At 46.6% G+C, this 21,650-nt stretch overlaps 2 protein-coding genes across 2 annotated transcripts in view; one reads left to right on the plus strand and one right to left on the minus strand.

Annotated features, from left to right (window-relative positions):
- The window catches only part of SYN1 (synapsin I), a 147,993-nt gene that overhangs the window by 73,851 nt on the left and 52,492 nt on the right, over positions 1–21,650 (minus strand). The window lies entirely within an intron of this gene.
- On the plus strand, positions 758–20,442 carry LOC146353370 (metalloproteinase inhibitor 1-like). The gene is made up of 6 exons (XM_084836273.1): positions 758–850; positions 3,631–3,813; positions 5,894–5,979; positions 13,917–14,037; positions 17,943–18,067; positions 20,138–20,442. The coding sequence occupies exons 2-6, from the start codon at positions 3,684–3,686 to the stop codon at positions 20,303–20,305; spliced, it is 630 nt and encodes a 209-aa protein (XP_084692399.1). The 5' UTR covers positions 758–850; positions 3,631–3,683; the 3' UTR covers positions 20,306–20,442.

Below are 21,650 nucleotides of genomic sequence, written 5' to 3' on the forward strand. Positions count from 1 at the left end.
CCACGCCTAGGTCCATGCACAGAGGACAGTGGACGGACTCCCACCAAAATTCTGCTCAGCTCTAGACTGTTGCTCTGCACAGGCACAGACCCCCATCTGTGTGAGTCACAGAAACCACGAAGAAGAATTGTATTTTGATCAAGTGACGTTCAGGGTTTTTGCCTCTGTTCAACACTATATCTTCCCTGTGACCCAAGCCATTCACTGACTTTGCTGAATTGTATTTCCTGCCTGTTTATGAAGAAAAGGCCCAGATTCCTATTTTCTGGATCATACACTGATGGGTAATTGTAGGAGCTATTCTATGATGCTTTACTGGGCTCACCATGAGCCATTAACTTGGTGACCAGGAAAAGTGAGAAAAACAGTAGGAGCAGCATGTTCTGCACAGACACACAGCCTTGCACCCTCACCAGGCTCATACCAAGGTCAGGGATGACTGTATAAGCACTAGTTAAACTTGTTATCACAATATTTAATTCCCTGGAAATTTGGTCCCCAAGACTCCCAAAGCAGCTTACAACAATCTAAAACTGTTTAAAACAATTAAACTACTTTTAGTGCAACTACAACATAATCTACACCATGGCAGGACCTGGTCCAAGAAACCTGCACAACCTGGCACCCACCAAGCTGAATGCAGAACCTATTATGCATGTAGCGTGATGTGCCAATTGCTTGACAAGCCAAGTATGGCTGACCTGAAGCCAAAGGCTGTGTCTGTCACACCCCTTTGGCCTTCAGAACAGGAAAAGTGGGAGACGCAGAGGGAGTATTAAATACCAACCAGGCGGGCCAGGAGCCTCAGCCTGAACTGGCAGGAGATGCCTAGAGAACCACAGAGAGTAAGGTAAGGAAAAAACAACCTTTAGTTCTTCTTTTGCAGCAAACCAAGCTTTGTCCAGACACTGCTTCCTGCCCTGGGGTGGACCCCTCCCTAGTTCTTGAATTAGGGATGGGCCCCTCTTGAAGTTTCAACTCTGTTTATCTAGTGAAATTCAGAGGAGTTCCAAAAATGTCTTGGTCATTCTCTTCTGACATCTGAAATTCTTGCTAAAATTAGCTTTCGGTTCTTTTTGCCTCCAGCTCTCCCTAAGCCCGCTCAAGCATCCCACATTCAAACCAGTGACACAACCAGGGGGGCGGGGGGATGAATGGGAAGCTCTAACTGTACCCAGGATGGGAACCTTATTGTCCTCTACTACATTCCAATTAATTCCTCTCATCATCCAGCCACTCGTTTTTGATGTTGCCCTGTCTCCCAACCCAGAGAACCAGGACACAAACAGTTTAGATTAGCCAGAAATGGGGAATTCCCTTCCCTTCTCACTCAATGCTAGAAATAAAGCAGTCAAGCCCAGCATTCCCTGCTGGTACTATATAGCTGATGCTCCAATGCCTCTTCCTGCAATTCCCTGTTAGGTTTCCCGATCCCCCCAGCACACACACTCAAGCAACCTGATGCCCAAATCAGTGAGATTTCTTTATTGCAGGAAATCGCATGGCAAAAGCTTAATGGTTATACTCTTCAGAAATCATATAGCTGATGGTCAGTAGCTACAGGCTCTATGTAATTCCAAACAGTCCAAAGCTAAACACTACTACCGTGGCCGAGATCCTCATCAACATGGTTTCCCCATTTCCATCTCCACACTTCTGAACACAAGGGAAGGGACTCAAGATTCTTGGCATATCTAACCCAGGCAATCCATACACGGGGTTCCAACCCTGGACAGGGAATGGGAATTATTCCTGGAGTGACCCCATCAGGCAATCAAGGAATAAATCATTGAAAGGCCTAAACAAAACCACACCCACAGAGAGTCCAACTTTGAATCTTTTGTTGATAACTCCAGGCTACATGGTCGAGGCCTATCAAGATCAAGGGAAGGGTAAACTCAGAAATGCAGGGAGTTCCGTGCCATCGCTTTCAAATTGATAACTCCACACTGATGCGTTCAGGCAGAGGAAAGTCCAAAAGACGTAGATCAAACCCAGCCTGCCAGTATGCTGAGCTGACAACAAAGACATACAAACCACAGCAAACGAGAGTTGAAGTCTATGAAAAGCCTCACAGTACTTTTCATGGCAAGTCTTTAGCAATCCAAAGTTCCAATTACAGCACAGTCCATGTAAAGAGTGCCTCCAAAAGCACAGATGATGATGGATCCAAACAGAGAAGGCTTCGGGCAATGAAGATGAGATTTTCCCAGCAGAGGCTCTTCGCCTTTGCATAAGCTTAAAAGGGACAGCATGACTGTAGGGCACCCCCTCCAGATCCCTTGACAGACAAGGGCCTTTAGCCTTTCAGCAAGGCCCCTGTCTAAACAGGGCGACACTGCTCAGCCCTCCAGTAGCGACTCTTCAACCTGAGTGCTCCTTCTGCAAACCCCGCCCCACCTCTGTCTAGGGATGTACGAAAGTTCCGCCACGGATCTCGGGGAGGCCGAATGCCAGCGCATTCAGCCCCCCGAAATCGGTGGCGGAACGGCCTGCCACCCCCCCCCCGCCACCCCCCAGGACGAGACTTACCTTGGGCGGATCTTCCTGGCGGCTCCGGCGGTGGCTCCGGCAGCGGTGCGGCGGCTGTGGCAGCCAGTCTTCCGACCGGCTGCCGCCGCCATTTCCAGTTTAAAACAAAAACAAAAAAAGTGATAGGCTACGTAAAGATTTACGTAGCCTATCATGGCTAGGTTTAAAAAAAAAAAACGTGATAGGCTATGTAAATGTTTACATAGACTATCACGGCTGACTTTTAAAACAAAAAACAAAAAAACGCGCATACGCAAATGGTGGCAGCCACGGCCGCCGCTATTTGCGTTCCTTATTTTGGCACGTCTTAGTCTACGTAAACATTTACGTAGACTAAGACGGCGAAAATAAGGGGAATGCAAATAGCGTAGACGCTACGCTATTTGCGTTCCCCTTATTTTCACCGTCTTAGTCTACGTAAATGTTTACGTAGACTAAGACGTGCCAAAATAAGGAACGCAAATGGCGGCGGCCGTGGCTGCCGCCATTTGCATACGCGCGGGTTTTTTGTTTTTCTTTTAAGTCAGCCATGATAGGCTACGTAAACATTTACGTAGCCTATCATAGCTGACTGCAGGGATGCAAACAGCGGCGGCTATGGCCACCGCCATTTGCATCCCTGCTAGCCAGCGGCCGGATGTCCGGCTGCTGGCGGAGCCGGCCGACGGCTCTGTAGAATCACTGCGGAGCACAGCCGGCCAGCCTGGATTTTGGGGGGGAAGGAACGGAGCGCCTCCCCACCTGGCGAGGATTCCGGGGGGAGGGACGGAACGCCTCCCCCCCAACCATAAACATAATACACGAAAGGTAAGTACCTTTCGTACATCCCTACCTCTGTCAGGTTCTCATGGACAGCTTCCCTGCCTGCCAAGGCCAGACCAGCAGGTGGACAGGGAGTCGGATGACTCCCCCTGGCTCTGCTCTGAGAACACTGACAGAGATAAGCTCACACAGAGTCTTCCAGAGGCTGAGTAGGCTCAAGCCCTTCCAGGCTGCTTCTAATCAAATCTTAGCTATAACCTACAAGGCCTACTGCAGTGCTGAAGCTGGGTCCTGACATTCCCTCTCCTGAAATAACACCCCATCTTTGTTCTCCAGATCACATCTAAGTCCATTTTCAGCTCATATTCTCTGCAAAAATAAATAGATAAATGGATTCAGCTAAACTGTGCAGATTCCTGGCAGCCAGCTTCCTCCTTCTGATCCTGCTGGGGGATCCTACAACAGCCTGTATGTGTTACCCTGAACATCTCCAAAATGCATACTGTTCTTCTGCTATTGGTGAGTCTCTGAAACCTACTACAGTCAATGAACTGTCTTTCTCCCTGCACTCCCTTACTGCATCCCTTGTAGGCAACGGTTCCACTAGGAATCCATTCCAGAGGGTTAGCTATGTTAGTCCGTTGCAGTAAAAACAACCAAGAGTCTTGTGGCTCCTTATCAACTAAAAATGTATTATGGCATAAGCTTTTGTGGGCCAGAGTCTGCTCCATCAGATGGATAGAGCTTGATACATAGCTAGAATTGTGCAATTTAAATATTTCCAGAATATACAACTAAAAAACTCAGATCTTCCCCCCAAAATAAATTAAGGAAAAAGCCACCCACTGATCTTTCCTGGATCTCCAGGGAAGATGTGGTGTGGGGATGCTTCTCCACATTTTTCCTCTCCCCCTACCCTCTCTGGACCGGTTCACACATGCAAGTGTTTTACTTGTTCTCTGCCCTTTGTTACTGTTTGTTCATATACTGATAGCTGAATGTGTGAAATGACTCCACTGAAAAGCACTGCTCTGTAGGTGAAATGAAAGATCTTGTTTGTGGTGTTAGATCTGTGATGGCCAATGCACACATATAGGTCACAGTTTATTGAACTGGCAAATATGAACCAGCTCCCTGACTGGACTAGAAAGAGACGCTCAGAGTGGGATTTCCATCTGAAGTCCAATTTACCATTCTGATTATAACCCTTGTACATGAAAATCACTGTAGGAGAATCTGTGCTTTGGGTTTCCCTGAAGAGCTACTAGCTCATAATTATGACCAGACATCATAATAAGAGGACCTAAGACCCTAAGTATGGGGAGAAGCACTGACCTTAATTAGAGAGGGAAAGTGCAGTTTTACAATATAATTTAGTGAGAGAAGGCATGGATAACTCCGAGGTTTCAAAACAGAATAATCAGGGCAGGGATTGCAGCCTAGGTCAGAGGAATCCCAAATACATAACCACACTTCCTTAGTGTAACATAACGTGGAAGTTGCATAGCAAAGTCAATGGGAGAAAGCAGGAGACCTGGGCCATTTCTATGAGCAATTTACTCTGAACTGACTGCATGTGGAGGTCATTAGGGATACATGACATTGTGGCCATCCAGCAGCCGCCCCAGAGTTTATCGCGGAAAGACCAGTTCTTCTGAGCCTGGTTATAGTCCAACTTTTCCTCTGTACTTCAGTTCAGTTATAGTCCTGTTGGGGTGTGTTCTGTCACCCACACTTGCACTGGTAGCATAGTCCTGCCCATGGGGGCGTGTCACTCACCTGCCCATGACCTCACTGACCCAACCTTTTCCCTCCCTGCTTTCCGGAAGTTTCACCACCATTTTGGAGCAGGATGCCAAGGGACTAACTTTTAAAAAAACTTTGAAAACAAGCGTTAGATCAGTAGTGCGTATAAGCATGCTATCGCGGGCAAGCAAGTACTCCCTCTACAGCATGAAAATCACGTTTATCTCAGGCCCCTTCCCCAGAACTACATGTGTAAAGGATCCATGGCTAATATTCCTTTGTGTCCTTTCGACCTGGGAAACGATGCCACAAGCATCATAGTCCAATTTTCGTATTACACATTAAGGTACTATCTCATTTTAACACTATTGTGTAGTTCTTCCATCAATACACATACACTCTATGTCAGTATCTCGCTATCACTCTATCACTCAATCATGCAATAGCACTAACATGCATTTGCGCTATTGCACGATAGTGCATTAGTTCAGGGGTTCCTGCTAATGCGAAAGCCTGGTATTTAGAGGGGAAGGAAAACATGGGTGGGATCAGGCATAGGTCCAGGAAGTCTACTCAGAAGTAACTCCTGTTGTGGTCAGTGAGGCTTGTTCCTGAGATTGCTATTAAGGGGAGTAGAGCCTAGAGTGGGGAGCGTCTCTTATTGGTTGAGCAGTCCCTGCCAGTCCAATCCCCCCACCCCACCTGGAACTATGTTAATGTTGTAGTGCAGTCCTTTGAGCCATGCCCATTCCATGAAAAATCCAGTATTCCTTCATTTGCTTCACCCTTCCATTGCTGTGGAAACATGGCCCTGGAAAAAATGAAGATGTGACCCACAATCTCTTTTTTGCAGTGATCAAAGCCAAATTTGTGGGAGTCACAGAGAATAAAAACGCACCCTTAGGTGGGTGGAGGCGCTATGAGATCAAGACTACCCAGGTAAGTGCATCCTCTTACCAGAACATACTGATACTGATAGGTCACAAATAGTATTCTCTAAAACTGCTAAAACTCAACTCAACTAAAATTGATGCAGATACAGTGGGCGGGTTCGCACCTTAAGGATAAGCCATCTTGCAACTAAGGTACGCAGTGTAGGTTATTTGTGGAACAACCCATAGAACACCTGACAGATGAAGCAAAACACTGCAAGGAAACAGGAAGAACTTTTCACTTGCCACCATAACAAATGGAACACGTGGAGAGTCTGCTAGAAACACTCAGTCCGGGACTGATAGAAAGCCAGTGTCCAACAAATGTCAAGGGTTGAAGCTTTGACGCAGGCAGAGTAGTAGTAGAAGAGAAGAAGGCAAGAGAGCACCACATCCTGACTGAGGTGAACCTCTGATACTATTTTAGGCAGGAAGTTGACGTCTGGACCAAGAACCACTTTATCTGGATGAAGGATAAGATAAAGTGGATCCACAAATAGAGCACCCAATTTACTGGATCACCAGGGCGATGACATGGCCACCAAGAACGCCGTCTTCCCTGATAAGAAATGGAAACCCACTGTTGTAAACAGCTCAGAAGATTTAGCTGCCAGAGCCTGCAGAATAACAGACAGACAGACTCCAGGTCAGAACTGTGCATTGGACTGGAGGAATTGTTTTGCCGTCAGATGTGAGAAAACAGAGAATCCCTCAACAGGGAAATGGAAGGCTGAAATCAGTATGAGATACATCTGAAGAGAAGACAGCTTCAGACCCCTGTCAAACAGTGAAAGCAGGAACTAAAGAACATGGTGCAAGGGGCACCTAACTGGGCCCAAACCATCAACAGTGGCAATTGAACAGAATGCAGCCCACTTGCTGACATACAATAGCCTTGTGATTGGCTTATGAACAGCATCAAGGATGCGCTGTACCGAGTCTAGAGTGGGACTAGGAGCATGGTTCATTGAATACCCCATACTCTCATGCAGAGGTCCGGGTGCCATACTCCGCCTCACTTTCGAATGAGGAGATGTGGGATCATTGGTAGTCAAATATATTCGCCAGGTGGAGAAGGGGGGCAAACCAGGGTTGCCTTGGCCACCATAGCATGTTCAGGATGCAGTCCATGCCATCTACTCCAATCTTCAGCAGAACCTTAGTGATTAGCAGGAAAGGAGGGAGAAGATAGAACAGAGCTCCTGTCCAGGTGAAGACTAAGATGCCCCCTATCAACTCCGCATCTCACTCTGCTCTGCTACAGAATACCAGGCAGACAGTGTTTTCTCTTCAGGAGTAAGTATCTATTTCTGGTGTGCCCACCAACAAAACAGGTCCGCTAGCACCCCTTTGTCTAGTGTTCACTCATGGAAGACCAGAAATGTCCAACTGAGACAATAGGCAAGGGACATTGTCCACAATGGCCAGATGGATTGCTACCAATCCAATCCAACGGGAGACATACCAAGTAAAAATCCAGATGGTAAGGTTGACCAGGGGAGGGATCGAGTTCCTCCCTGTTTGTTCAAGTCAGCAACAACAGTAACATTGACCAAGACTACCTGAACAAGCCTGCCCCTCAAATGCAACTCAAAAGCTCCAAGAGCCCAGTCGACAGAAATCAACTCCAACAGACTGGTCTGCCTGGTGGTCTCCTTGGGCAACCACCAGCCTTGCACCATCAACCCCCTGCAATGGGCACTCCAACCCAAGAGGGAAGCATCTGTGATGAGTACATAGGATGGAGGAGGTTTCAGAAATGCTATACCTTGTAGCAGATTGACAGCGTTGATCCACCAAGTCAACATGACTTTCGCCCTGTGGGGAATCTGAAGAAAAGTACATTGGGTACCTCACTTGGGACAGAAGGCTTGGATAAACCATTTTTTCAGTGTCCTCATATGAAGAAGGGCATACTGAACAACTGATGTCATCTCAGGCATCAATCCCAGGAGGTGCTGGACGTTCAGTACCATGTTGGTGTTGCAGATGCTCAACTTCCTGGCCAATGTGACGATATAGAGAGTCTGGTGCTGGGGACGGAACACTCAACCTATTGCAAAGTTTAGTAGAGCTCTGATGAATTGGAGCCTTTGGGTTGGAACCAAATGTGACCTCTCCATGTTTATATAGAGGCCAAGAGTGTTGAGGAGACAAGTCATTTCGATTGACTGAAGAAGCTTACCCTTTGTCGCAGCTACCAGCATTCAATCGTTGATGTACTGGAAGACGTGTACACCTTGAATCCGCAAGAAAGCACTCACCGCTGCCATACATTTGGTGAAGATTCTCAGTGGCAAGGCAAGGCCAAAGAGCAACACCTGGAACCGGTAAGTGTTGGAACCTATGATGAAGCAGAGGAAGCGCTGGTAAGTCTTCTCGATCATGATGTGAAAGTAACCGTCTTTCCGATCAACCAACGTAAACCAGTCTCCTTTGGACAGGAGCAGGAGGATCTAAGTCAGTGTGACCATGCGGAACCTCTTGGGTGTAAAGAATGTATTGATGTTCTGAGATCCAGGATCAGATGAAGACTTCCATCAGTACTGTAAAGTAACATGAGTAAAAACACACAACTGTCACAGAGCTGACTGAATGGTGCACGTTCTATAGCCCCTTTCACCAAGAGAGTTTCCACCTCTTTTTGTAGCACCAGTGATGAGGAAGTTGGTCTGAAGACACCGAGGGGAGGGAGGGTATTGAATTCAATCCTGTAGCCCCTCTGGATGCTGGAAAGGGCCAAGAGTCTGACATGATGTTGGTCCATGCTGAAAGAAAAGAAAATAGGCGAGTTCCAAAGGCAGGGCAAAGAGGAGAGGGACGAAGACGGAATGAGGAAGAGACGTTTGTTGCTACCATCACCCTTCCAGGGAGGGGCCCAAAACTTGGTTGCTGAATTCTGCTTTCTAGGTGTTGAGGTCAAGGGCCTGAAGGACTGCCCAGCTCCAGACTATTGGTACGGATATGGATTGGAGGTCAGATGGGACCAACGGCATTGTTTATACGGAGGTGGAGGCTGATCCAGCCCCATTTGCCATGCTGTGTTCCTCGCTTTCGGAGCAGAGTCCATGGTCTTGTTGGTCTTAACGCTGAACAAACCTTAGCCATCGAAAGACAAGTCTTCCATACAGGACTGGGCCTCTTGGGACAATCCCACAAACCTCATCCAGGCATGGTGTCTCAAAGCCACTGCACCAATCATAGCCTTGGCATCTCGGCCAACTTGGTGCTGGGAGATATTAATTTGTTGTCGGGACAGGCACACTGCCTCCCCTTGAAAAACTGGGCCAGATCTCTCTTGTTCTCAGGGAGGTGTTCAAATAAGTTTCCAACCTTTTCCCAAAGGAACAACTCATAGCAGGACACAGCCACCTATTAGCTGGACACTTTGAAACCCAAAGTCTTTAAACAAAGTATTTGAATAAATTATCCTGCCCATTAAGTCCAGTCGCCGCCCCTCCTTACAGGTGACGAATGGAGTTATTGAGCCTTACCCTGATATCGCGAGCAGTGTAGACATCACAGTATGAACTGCATCAAACACTGGGTCCTTGGGTCTGGTTATAAGCTGCTGTGTTTCCAACCCCAAAGAATCTGATCTGAAAATTGACTGAAGTCTTCTCACAGAGAATTGTGGTATTGAATATCCACAACCACATCTGGGAATGAAATAGGTAGTGCCACCAGAGGGAGATGTCGAATCAGCTTGAAAGTCATGCGTACCAGACAGTGAAGAAGTAGCAACGAGGTCCGGTTGCTGGGGCATGACATCCATTGATGGTTGTAGTGGGAGAGCTGCCAGCAAAGGAGGTGGTTCTCTAGAGGGCCCTATTGAAGGCAGCTGGGACAAGACAGTCAGCAGCGATAGCATGGCCAATGCCAGAGGAGTCATTAGGATCAGCAGAATTGCTGCAGACAACAACCATGGTAGGAACACAGGTTGTGGCACTAGAAACAGATCGTAATCGGGGGGATCTTGAAACAGTAGCCAAAGGTGTAGGACGGTATCGATGAGCATACTGTTCATAATACGTTTGGCAAGGGTCACTTGTATTCCTCGCAGCAGGAAGCCTCCCATTCATGATGTCTCTTATGGGGCATATCCCAGTCGGACTACCTGTCCAAGTCAGACAGAGGCCATCTAGACCAATACCAGGGTCTCTTGTATAGTCTAGAGATATGGTCCTTCCGCACCGAGCATCCAGAGAACACGGAGTCTGGAGATTCAGCATGATGAGGCAAGCACTGTCCATACCAAGGGGATCAGTCCCGACCATCGTCACCTGGTTGAGTCACTGTCTGTGCCAAAGAAGCGTCGGTGATTTCACCCATCAACATCGAGGCTATTGGGACTGGGTCTTGTGTTGGTACCGTAGTAGCTAAAGTCCCCAAGCTGTACACAGAACACATCATGCGACGTGCTGTGCTTGATGAAGCCAAGGCTGGAGTTAAAATCGCTCCAGGCGATTTTCTTCAGAAGAAACATTAACAATCTCAGATATGCAGATGATACCACTTTGATGGCTGAAAGCGAGGAGGAGCTGAGGAACCTCATGACGAAGGTGAAAGAAGAAAGTGTAAAAGCTGGGTTGCAGTTAAACCTCAAAAAAACCAAGATTACGGCACCCAGCTTGATTGATAACTGGCAAATAGAGGGAGAAAACGTGGAGGCAGTGACAGACTTTGTATTTCTAGGCGCAAAGATTACTGCAGACGCTGACTGCAGCCAGGAAATCAGAAGACATTTTCTTCTTGGGAGGAGAGCAATGACAAATCTTGATAAAATAGTGAAGAGCAGAGACATCACACTGACAACAAAGGTCCGCATAGTTAAAGCAATGGTATTCCCCGTAGTAACCTATGGCTGCGAGAGCTGGACCATAAGGAAGGCTGAGCGAAGGAAGATAGATGCTTTTGAACTGTGGTGCTGGAGGAAAATTCTGAGTGCCTTGGACTGCAAGAAGATCAAACCAGTCCATACTCCAGGAAATAAAGCCAGACTGCTCACTTGAGGGAAGGATATTAAAGGCAAAACTGAAGTACTTTGGCCACATAATGAGAAGACAGGATACCCTAGAGAAGATGCTGATGCTAGGGAAAGCGGAAGGCAAAAGGAAGAGGGGCCGACCAAGGGCAAGATGGATGGATGATATTCTGGAGGTGACGGACTCGACCTTGGAGGAGCTGGGGGTGGCGACGGCTGACAGGAAGCTCTGGCGTGGGCTGGTCCATGAAGTCACGAAGAGTTGGAAGCGACTGACCGAATAAACAACAACAAGCTAAAGTCCTTGGTATGAGTGAATTTAACACCAGCGGTCCCGGTAGCAAGTTAGCCACTTTTTTTAGAGCTTTTATTTTTCTTAGGCTCAGAAGAAGGTTGTGAAGCCCTTGCCTTTTTGACTATTTCTTTGCCAAAAAGAGTGTCAGTGTCTGCCCAGGTGTGTCATGTTAGCTCGGAGATCACCCACATGTGGATAGTTCAACTTTGCTTGAAGTGAGAGCTCAACAAGCGGATGAGGCAGACCCCAACACTAGTACAGGCCATTGCAAAGTAGACTAACCCTCAGAAGGGTTAGTTGAAGCCCGATCCATAGACATTTTCAGTACTTCCACCCCCTCAAGTGTCTTTTCCAAAACACAGCTCGAAGCCAGTCAGATGGATTATGCCAGGCTTGCTCTGTGAAGGCCTGGCAGTGTGCATAGTTTTCAGGCTTGGATCAGAGCCCCAAAGCAGTTCTGATTCTGAGGAAGAGATAGAAACTGTGGGAGAGGAACCCACGTGCTGTTCAGAGGTGACACTGGAGGGAGAGTCCCTCCTTGCTCACATTCCTGGGAGAAGGAGGGTGCTGAGAGGAGGCGCTCAGCCCGCTTGGTGTGACGTCAACAGCTGCGCCCCGATGCCCCACGGGAAAGGGGTGGACTTTCGTCTCCTAACCCTTAAATACAGAGGTTTCCCACCTCTGCCCTCCAAACGGAGATCAACTGATTTCACTAAGGCTAGAAACCTCTGGTAGGCAGTTCTCTAAAGTTTCCCTCCTTAGGCTCATTCAATTAGCATCTGTAAGCATCATTAGAGGTTGAATGGAAATAAAGCCTTGGAAAAGAGCCCTATCCTCTGCGTGTTGATTCTGGCTACTTGAGGATTCAGAAAGCAGCAAGGGCGCTCCTGACAATAGTCACCCACCTTATGTCCTTCTCCAAGACAGAAAAGACAGGAGGAGTGGCCATCAGTGGGTGGTAGTTTACAGCCACAGTAGATACACATTCAAAATAGCGCCTGGAGGGCTATATGCCCAAGGGCAAGAAGCCTATTGCAAAGATCATGAAAGATCAAAGTAAAGAAAATAATAAAAAGATAACAAACAGGAAAAATGACAGAAGAGAGAAAATAATGAAGAAAACCTCAGCAGTCCTAGCTCACTGAATGGAGAGAAGTTCCCAAATTAGGCTACCACAAGGGCGATCGAAAGAGAACTGAGAGAATAAGGGGGAACCCACCAGGGATATGCACACTGGGATGGTGGGGGAGGGTCCCCACCCAAATTCCTCAGCTACAGAAGTTTCCCAAATGGGCCTCCACACAGGCACAGGGCCCACATATGTGAGGCACAGAGCCTATGAGGAACTCCTTCTTACACTCCCTGTCCACAGCTGATCTGTGGCAGACTCAGGAAGAAGTAGTAGAGCCTGGTGCACGGTCACCGTTTTCAAAGTTGTTGGTTTTTTTAGTCTATTTCTAAAGGGGGATGGAAGTGTAGCGCTTCATGGGTGCCGCTGAAGGTCCCCAAGTGCATCCTTGTGCCCACGGGTGCTATGTTGGAGAATCCAAGCTTAATGTCTGTTTGCTTTTGCTCACATTCTATTCCCTGTTGCCCCCTGTAGTGATAGGGGTAACACTGTCAGCGCTTCGACAGTACATCCACAGAGCAATAGCCCTTGATTGGACCAGTGAAGAAAGGGGGTCCACAGAACAAAGCAGCCAGCACAATTTGGTTTTGTTCTAAACAAGGGGGCCAGTAAACTGATGTCAAAGGGAAGAAGCTGCAGCAAATGACTTTACTGAATAATTTAAGGGCCTCAGACAAAAGATCCTAGGCGTACAACATTCCTCTACAAAAACAAAACAAAGAAATAAACAGGTGGGTAGTTCTTGCCCCTATTTCTGGCCTTCCAGTCACAATACATACCAAATGTGAATTTGGAGGAGATCAGCAAGAGTTCATGAGTCCCTTAGCAACTGTTCATACTGCCCTTAAGGAGACCCATCTGCAAATGAAGAGCTAATTAATCCACATGTTCAGAAAAACACACGTGGTACAGCCCTCATGGGACTGAACAATTTCAGAATGCAGGTGCAGAATTTCAGTACTGAATACTCCTCATCAAGGACCCTCTGCCTGTAGAACGTTAGTATGTTTAGGGAAAGGGAGCCTAGCCTTCTCCCTGAGCTTTCTATGTCCACGGAGTGTTCTATGTGAGGTTCCACATTCATTCTGAAGTGATACAGTCAAGAAGACAGTCCCATTCTTATGAATATATGTCTTATCAACTCAAAAGAACAAGCCCACAAGAGGTATGTATCCCTCCAAAGACATATTCTAAAATAACTTCATTACACCACAGAATATACTAGATGTCTCTGATATCTGAAACTCCAGAACTCTACATTCTTCCTTATTTTTCCTTACTTATTTTAATCGATCTACCTAATTTAATTCCTATATCACTCTACTCTCTACGACTCAGAGTAGATCATTTTTTCCATATCTGGTTTATGTTCAAATCAAGCATGAGATATGAACTCGGTCCTCCCAAGTCCAGAGACAGACAATACTAATAATGCTTTCTGCTAGGACTGGCCCCGAAACTCCTTTCATAATAAGCACCCCTGACCCACCCAACCCTGTATTGGCCCTTCCTGAACAACTTTCTCTTTTGCTGCAGGTGTTCAAGGCCCCTGAGGGGATGAAAAATATTAGCTTCCTCCACACTGCTGCCATGGAAAGCCTCTGTGGATATGAACATAAGGGTCCTTTCAAAGGAAAGGAAAGATATATCATTATAGGTATGGAGTGCCACCTATAGCCAGGGAAGGTTTGGGGCAATTAAAATTCACATATACTGAGCAGAAGACCACTGAGCTGATAGACATTTAAGTGTAGAATGTGTTTGCCACAGAGGTGAAAGATGTCACTGAGGCTTGGGGGACGGGGTGAGGACTGGGCAGTGGTACACAATGGTGAGAGAAAGGCACTTTCTATATGTTCAGAGGCAGCCTTCTACAAATTATACAGGAAGGCAAAACATTCCCAGGGCACATGCACAATGGCTATTTCCTCCAGTGCCACGACTAGCCCAATGAAGCTGGAGTAAAAAAAAGGTTGCTTTAGGAAGCAGGTTTGGGATTCCATTAAGAGACAACAAATTCTTAGTATGAATTATATTTTTACAGCGGGGCAGGAGAAAACTCTGAAGGTGGTGAGGCCTAAAGTATAAATTTGTGTGGAAAGGCTTAAATAGCTGGACATGTTTGGCATAAAGAAAAGATGGTGATGGAGGAGATAAGTTGAACTGTTTTTTTCTATTTTTGTAAAAAAAAAAAAAAGTATCAGAACGGAGTTGAGTCTTCTTGTGGCTTACCCCATGGTACGTATAACTGTACACTGACGGATGGTTCCTGGTTCTAGAACTGGAGGCTCCTCACACTTGCCAGTCTTTTCAGAAGGGCTGGAGCTCAGTGGCAGAACACACACTTTGCACGTGCTTCTGCGTTCAACCCTGGCATCTCCCAAGTACGGCTAGGAAATACCTCTGTCTAAAACATGGGAGCCCCTTCGTGGATCACTGCCTTGTTGTGGCGAAGGGGCTTGCGTAACTCAGTGAAGCCATAACCTATGCCGTGCAGGGCCACCCAAGATGGACAGGACATGGCGGAGAGTTCTGACAAAATGTGGTCCACTGGAGAAGGAAATGGCAACCCACTCCAGTATTCTTGCCAAGGAAACCCCATGGAACGTATCACAAGGCTAAAAGAGATGACGCCGGAAGATGAGCCCCTCAGGTCGGAAGGTGTCCAATATGCTACTGGGGAAGAGCAGAGGGTATTTCCACGTAGCGCCAGAAAGAGTAAAGCGGCTGGGCCAAAGCCGAAAGGACACTCAGCCGTGGATGTGTCTGGTGGTGAAAAGAAAATCCAATGCTGTAAAGAACTATATTGTTTAGGAACCTGGAATGTAAAATCAATGTATCAAGGTAAGCTGAAGGTGGTCAAACATGAGATGGCAAGATTGAACATTGACATCTTGGGAATCACCGAACTAAAATGGACAGGCATGGGCGAATTTAATTCAGGTGATCATCATACCTAGTACTGTAGGCAAGAATCCCTTAGAAGAAATGGAGTAGCACTCATAGTCAATAAAAGGGTGGGAAAAGCAGTACTGGGGTACAATCTCAAAAACGATAGAATGATCTCAGTACGAATCCAAGGCAAACCATTCAGCATCACAGTAATTCAAGTCTATGCCCCAACCACTGAGGCCGAAGAAGCTGAGGATGATCGGTTCTATGAAGACCTACAACACCTTCTAGAACTAACACCAAAAAAAGATGTCCTTTTCATCATAGGGGATTGGAATGCCAAAGTAGGAAGTCAAGAAATCACCAGGATAACAGGCAAGCATGGCTTTGGTGTACAAAATGAAGCAGGGCAAAGGCTAATAGAGTTTTGCCAAGAGAATATGCTGATCATAGCAAACACTCTTTTCCAACAGCACAAGAGGCGACTCTACACATGGACATCACCAGACGGTCAATATTGAAATCAGATTGATTATCTACTTTGCAGCTAAAGATGGAGAAGCTCTGTACAGTCAGTAAAACACAAGACCTGGAGCTGACTGTGGCTCAGATCATGAGCTGCTTCTTGCAAAATTTTGGCTTAAATTGAAGAACGTAGAATTATCGACAACCTCAGATACGCAGACAATACCACCCTAATGGCAGAAAGCGAAGAGGATCTAAAGAGCCTCTTGTTGAGGGTGAAAGAGGAGAGTGCAAAAGCTAGTTTGAAACTCAACATTAAAAAAACGAAGATCATGGCATCTGGCCCCATCACTTCCTGGCATATAGAAGGGGAAGAAATGGAAGCAGTGACAGATTTTATTTTCTTGGGCTCCAAGATCACCGCAGACGGTGACTGTAGCCATGAAATTAAAAGACGCTTGCTCCTTGGGAGGAAAGCTATGGCAAACCTAGACAGCATAGTAAGAAGCAGAGACATCACCTTGCTGACAAAGGTCCGTCTAATCAAAGCTATGGTTTTCCCAGTAGTAATGTATGGCTGTGAGAGCTGGACTATAAGGAAGGCTGAGCGCTGAAGAATTGATACTTTCGAACTGTGGTGCTGGAGAAGACTCTTACGAGTCCCCTGGACTACAAGGAGGTCAAATCAGTCCATCCTAAAGGAAATCAACCCTGAGTGCTCATTGGAAGGACAGATACTGAAGCTGGAGCTCAAATATTTTGGCCACCTAATGCGAAGAGAAAACTCCCTGGAAAAGACCCTAATGCTGGGAAAGATTGAAGGCAAAAGGAGAAGGGGACGGCAGAGAATGAGATGGCTAGATAGCATCACGGATGCAATGAATATGAACTTGAGCATGCTCCGGGAGGGAGCGGAGGACAGGAAGGCCTGGCATGCTATGGTCCATGGGGTCACGAAGAGTCGGACGACTGAACAACAACAAAACATGGGAGAGCTGCTACCAGCCAGTGTCGACAATGTAAAGCTAAACAGACCAATGATCCAACACGGTATACAACAGCTTGCCACCAGCAGTTCGCCCACCAGTTTTCTTGATATTACTGGGTGTCCAGCCTCCATGAAGAGGGATCTCAACATGTCTCCTGGACAGAGCACCAAATCCAGGGGTCCATAAAATATTCTGGTCTTCTCTCTGCCCTACCTCTCTTAATGATGGACCTCTTGTTAGCATTCTATATGTAATATAATATACTATTTTCTACTGCTTATTTAGAACACTTAAAACCCGCTTTTGTCACAGAAGCTCAGGCCTGGTCTAGACAAACAGCTCTATCAACTGTGCCTGGATTGTATTTCTTAAGACGAGAAGTGTAGGATTGCACAAGTGAATGCCCTCCCAAAAGGGAGGGGGGATCAACTGCTACACATAGAAAAGTGGCATGCCATGCAGAAGGCTAGGCTAGAACTCTTCTCCTTGGCATCTACTTTTCTATGTGCTGTGAGTTTTTCACATGGAGGAGCATTCAGGAATGTGAGCCCCCACCTGCAGGGTGAAGTGACACTACCCAGGAACAAGTTTACCGCATAGTGAGCGGCTTGCCTAGGCTGGCCTCAAAGCTGCTTATAATAAACAATTGAAACAATATGTTTCTGCTTTAAATGAAATCAGCATGCCTTATTGAAAGGGCAATTTAACAACAGAATACAATGTCCATGTTAGGGAACTAGTGAAATCTTCTTCCTTACCAGAGATACCGGCCCTTCTGATTTTAAAGATGCATTTGAAAGTGTATGGGCAATGCCTGCTGAATAAGACAAACAGGAGTAGGGATTTAGTACCCCATATGGCTTCTTACCCCTAGCTACAACTAGCAAAGCCAGAATAAATTATGCAAAATAGTAAGAATTTATACAAAAAAAAACACGCAAAACAGCTCCATTTGCATTATCTATTTGGGTAACCAAATTCAGCCTTTTTTGTACACCACCCTGCTTATGGTTGTAAATATGTGCATCATTACATATACCATTTTAAGTCTCTCATCAGGCTGAACCCTAGTAATGAAAACAAAGTCTGGGACTTGCACACCAGACTGAGCTTGAAGTTTAATTGGTTTAAAAAAAAAAAAAAAACAGCATGAAAAACCCTTTACATTTGTATCCTTCATATTCATGCTTGCTCCTTTCTTTTGCACCTCCAACAGGGGACTTGGATGTTGATCGTCGTGTTACTATCTCATTGTGCGACTTTATCCAGCCAGTATCTGTGCTAACTCCAACACAGAAAAAAGGCCTCCGTTCAGTCTATAAAAAGGGCTGCACCTGCAAGGTGAGTATGTGGTCAATAAGAGATGCTGTGCCACAGATACTATGTGACAGGGACCTGGCAGAAACAATGGTTAAGAGATCATATGCCTGCAGGGGGATCAGCAAGTGGGCAGTGACCACATCCAGCAACTGCCAACTGAAGAGTTCTATGTAATTTGAAAGCTGATATGCTATATTGGCTGAAGATGTTCCAAGAGATGTAGCTCCTTATCTACAGTCAGGGCCAGAAATATTGGAACAAGGATAACTGTTTTGGCAGTTGGCCTCTGTACACCACCACATTGAAGTTGAAAGGAAACACACCCAGATGGGAGCAAAGTCAGGACTTTCAGCTGTAATTTAAGGGGTTTGACAGAAGTGGGGCACTAACCATTCAGGAAGTACAGCCAGTGGCATACACCCCCCCATCATTGGGGGCTCATAAGTAATGGAACAAATGGCTGACAAGCAGCAACATGGTCAGGTGTGGCCTGTTTCCTGGGTACCCCATGACCAATCAAGCAGATGAAAGGCCTGGAGGTGGTTCTGAGTGTTACATTTGCATTTGGTAGCTGTTCACTGGAACTCCCAACATGAGGCCCAAAGAGGTGTCCGTGCGAGTGAAGGAGGCCATCATTAGGCTGAGGAAACAAAATAAACCCATCAGAGAGATAGCAAAAACATTGGGAGTGGCCAATACAACAGTTTGGAACATCCTGAAAAAGAAGGAATTAACTGGCAAGCTCAGCAACAGCAAAAAGGCCTGGAAGACCACAGAAGACAACTAAAGTGGATGACCGCAGAATTCTGCTCATGGTGAAGAGGAACCCTTTCACAACATCTAGCCAGGTCAAGAACGCTCTTGAGGAGGTAGGCATGTCACTGTCAACATCTACAGTCAAGAGACGGCTTTATGAATGTAAATACAGAGGCTTCACAACAAGGTGCAAACCACTGGTAACGCTCAAGAACAGACAGGCCAGATTAGCCTTTGCCAGCAAGCACCTAAAAAAGCCTGCCCAGCTCTGGAATAAGAACTGCCAAAACAGTTATCCTTGTTCCAATATTTCTGGCCCTGACTGTATGACTTTGTCCTGGGACTGACACAGTAATTCAGCCTTATATTTAACAACTCACCTGGTAACCACAGGCCACCAGAAATCCCATACAGGCAAGCAAGTGGGCTGGTGGACAAATGAAGTATCTCTCCATTCCTCTGCTGCCAATTCGCTCGACTTCGGTCTTGCTACAGAGGAAGAAAAGCCCATCCCTCTGCTCCATTCCTTCTCCAGGACCCTGCTTTGTAGAAGCTGCAGGAGAGGGGGCTTTTCTCTGTGGCCACCAGGGGAAAATAGACTATTAGCCTCCTTAGCAGGCTAGTAAAAAATAATGGCAGTAGCTTTCCTGGGATTACTTAAAAGTCTGCAATTATTATAGTCTACAACGAAGAGAATGAGAGGGAAAAGGAGTCCAGGGGAAAGGGTGTAGCCAGCCATATGTCAGATTGTATTCTGTGCCAATGTGTTGGTGCTGCAGGTGGGGGTGGGGGAATGAAAGCATTGTCGCAAGATGTCATGTGTGAAGTCCCAGGAAAAGGGCACCCTGACACAGAGATTTGGGGCATATTTTCATTCAGCTCCATCCCTTTGTTCTCACCTTCATGACTCAAGGCAAAGGGCTTTTTAACCCCCTCCTCTCCAGACTGACCATCTAAAAGTGGCCCTGGCAAGACACCTCCCATTATTATCTACCTCAGCGCCTCCCTCCCATTTACCCATTTCTTGGCTGACGCAAGGGACTAAGCAGCTGAGATGCAACTCTGACAACACCTCTGTTGTTGATCATGCTGCAGAGGGAGGAGCATAATCAAGAGCCCTCTGCCTTTGTCGTAGTGTGAGAGTCACTGAGACTGGGGATTAGGACAGCCACCTGGGAAACTACTGCGGGGCCACCTTGAGCACCCAGGCCGCTGCTTGATTCTCCCCAGATGAGGGCAAGGCAGAGCTGATACATCAAGAAATGTGGAAAGAGAATGTTGTATGATGCATAAGAGCGACACCTCTCCTTTCTTGCTCTCCTCTTTGTTCAACAGGCCAAAGCCTGCATTTCCAACAGCTGTCCTGTCCTCTCTGACAATGAGTGCCCATGGACAGATTGGAAAGGCTCTCAGGCCCAGTCCATGGCTTGCCTGCCCACAAGCAAAAGTCCCAGCGCCTGCTCCTGGCAAACAATGAATTCCTCAAAGCCCATGTTCCCTTGAAAAGCTCACCTGAGCCATCCTTCATGACATCCTTCATGAGCTTTGACAGGATTGGTGCTCCTCCCCTTGAATAACCCCCAACCCACTCTTTTATCTGGATTGTCTGTTTGCTAATAAACACCCATTCTGAACCACTACTTTGCTGTGCAGTTTCTGAAAGCTGAGCAGGAACGGCCTCTAAAACAGAATGCAGCCATTCCTCTGCAGAATCTGGAAAACCTGAGCTGTCATTAACAGCATACTTTTAGATCTTTTTCTGGAGGGGAAAAAACCCAGAATACCTGTGGAGAATTTTCTGTAAAAGGCTTAAAGCAGGACAGGATTTCAGTAGCTGGGAGAGAGTCTTCCTCATTCAGAACTCACCTCCAAGTCCTTCCCCATCATGACTCCAGGCCTGGTCCTCCTCCCTGGGTGTTGACTGTCTCATGACCTACGTTCTGTGTTGGGAGTGATCAAACCATGGCTCAGAAGCTTCCTGCATGGCCTAATGTGAACCAGCCCCAGAAACGGGGGCGCTGTTCAATAACAGCATTCAGCCATGGGACATGTGAAGCAATAATTAACAGCAGCATGTCTCTAAGTGCATGCAAAGTAACTCTCTCCTCGCTGCTGAGTAACTCCGGATATCACAACCTCTATCTCTCTCTTACAAACTGTAATTTAGAACTAACCATGGTTAGAGAAACCATTGAAGCAAGCATAACCATGGTTAGCTCTGGAGATGGAAGGGAGAGGAGGAGGAGGGAAGAGTAGTTCCTGAGCCCTCAAGGTAATCCCACACTCCTAACCTTGGTTAGCAGACAGGACAGTCTTAGATCTGCACTGTGCCTCAGTGTTTGCAACAGAAACACCTACTTCAAAAGGGAAACTTTTGAAAGGCTAATTTACCCAGGCTTCCCGTTCACTTTTCCTAGAAGTGGGTGTTCTGGTCCAACCTTTGATAGCAAGTGAGTGCAGAAGGTTTGCACACGCATCTTCAGATCCAGACCAAAAACATGAATGGAATCCACACTCTGATGAAGCGACATTTAGGGGGTTTGCCTCTGCACATGTTTCCTATGACCCAGGCCATTCATTTACTTTGCTGAGTTGTATTTCCTGACTAGTTTTGAATAAAAGTCCCAGAATCCTGTTTTCTGAGTCACAGACTGATGCACAGTTATAAGAACCATTCTGTAATTCTTTGCTGGGCTCAGCATGAACCCAGGGCTGGCAAGGGGAAACGAGAAAACTGGTAGCAACGACATGTCCTGAAGGGACGCATGGCCTTGCGCCATTACTTGGGGTCAGACCAAGGCCGGGGATGACTGTATAAGCCCCATTTTATGTTTATTTATTGCAACAC

Source organism: Heloderma suspectum, chromosome 2 (genome assembly GCF_057233095.1).
Source record: "Heloderma suspectum isolate Gila_16-S chromosome 2, 16-S_ref, whole genome shotgun sequence".
In the NCBI taxonomy this organism is placed as follows: Eukaryota; Metazoa; Chordata; class Lepidosauria; order Squamata; family Helodermatidae; genus Heloderma; species Heloderma suspectum.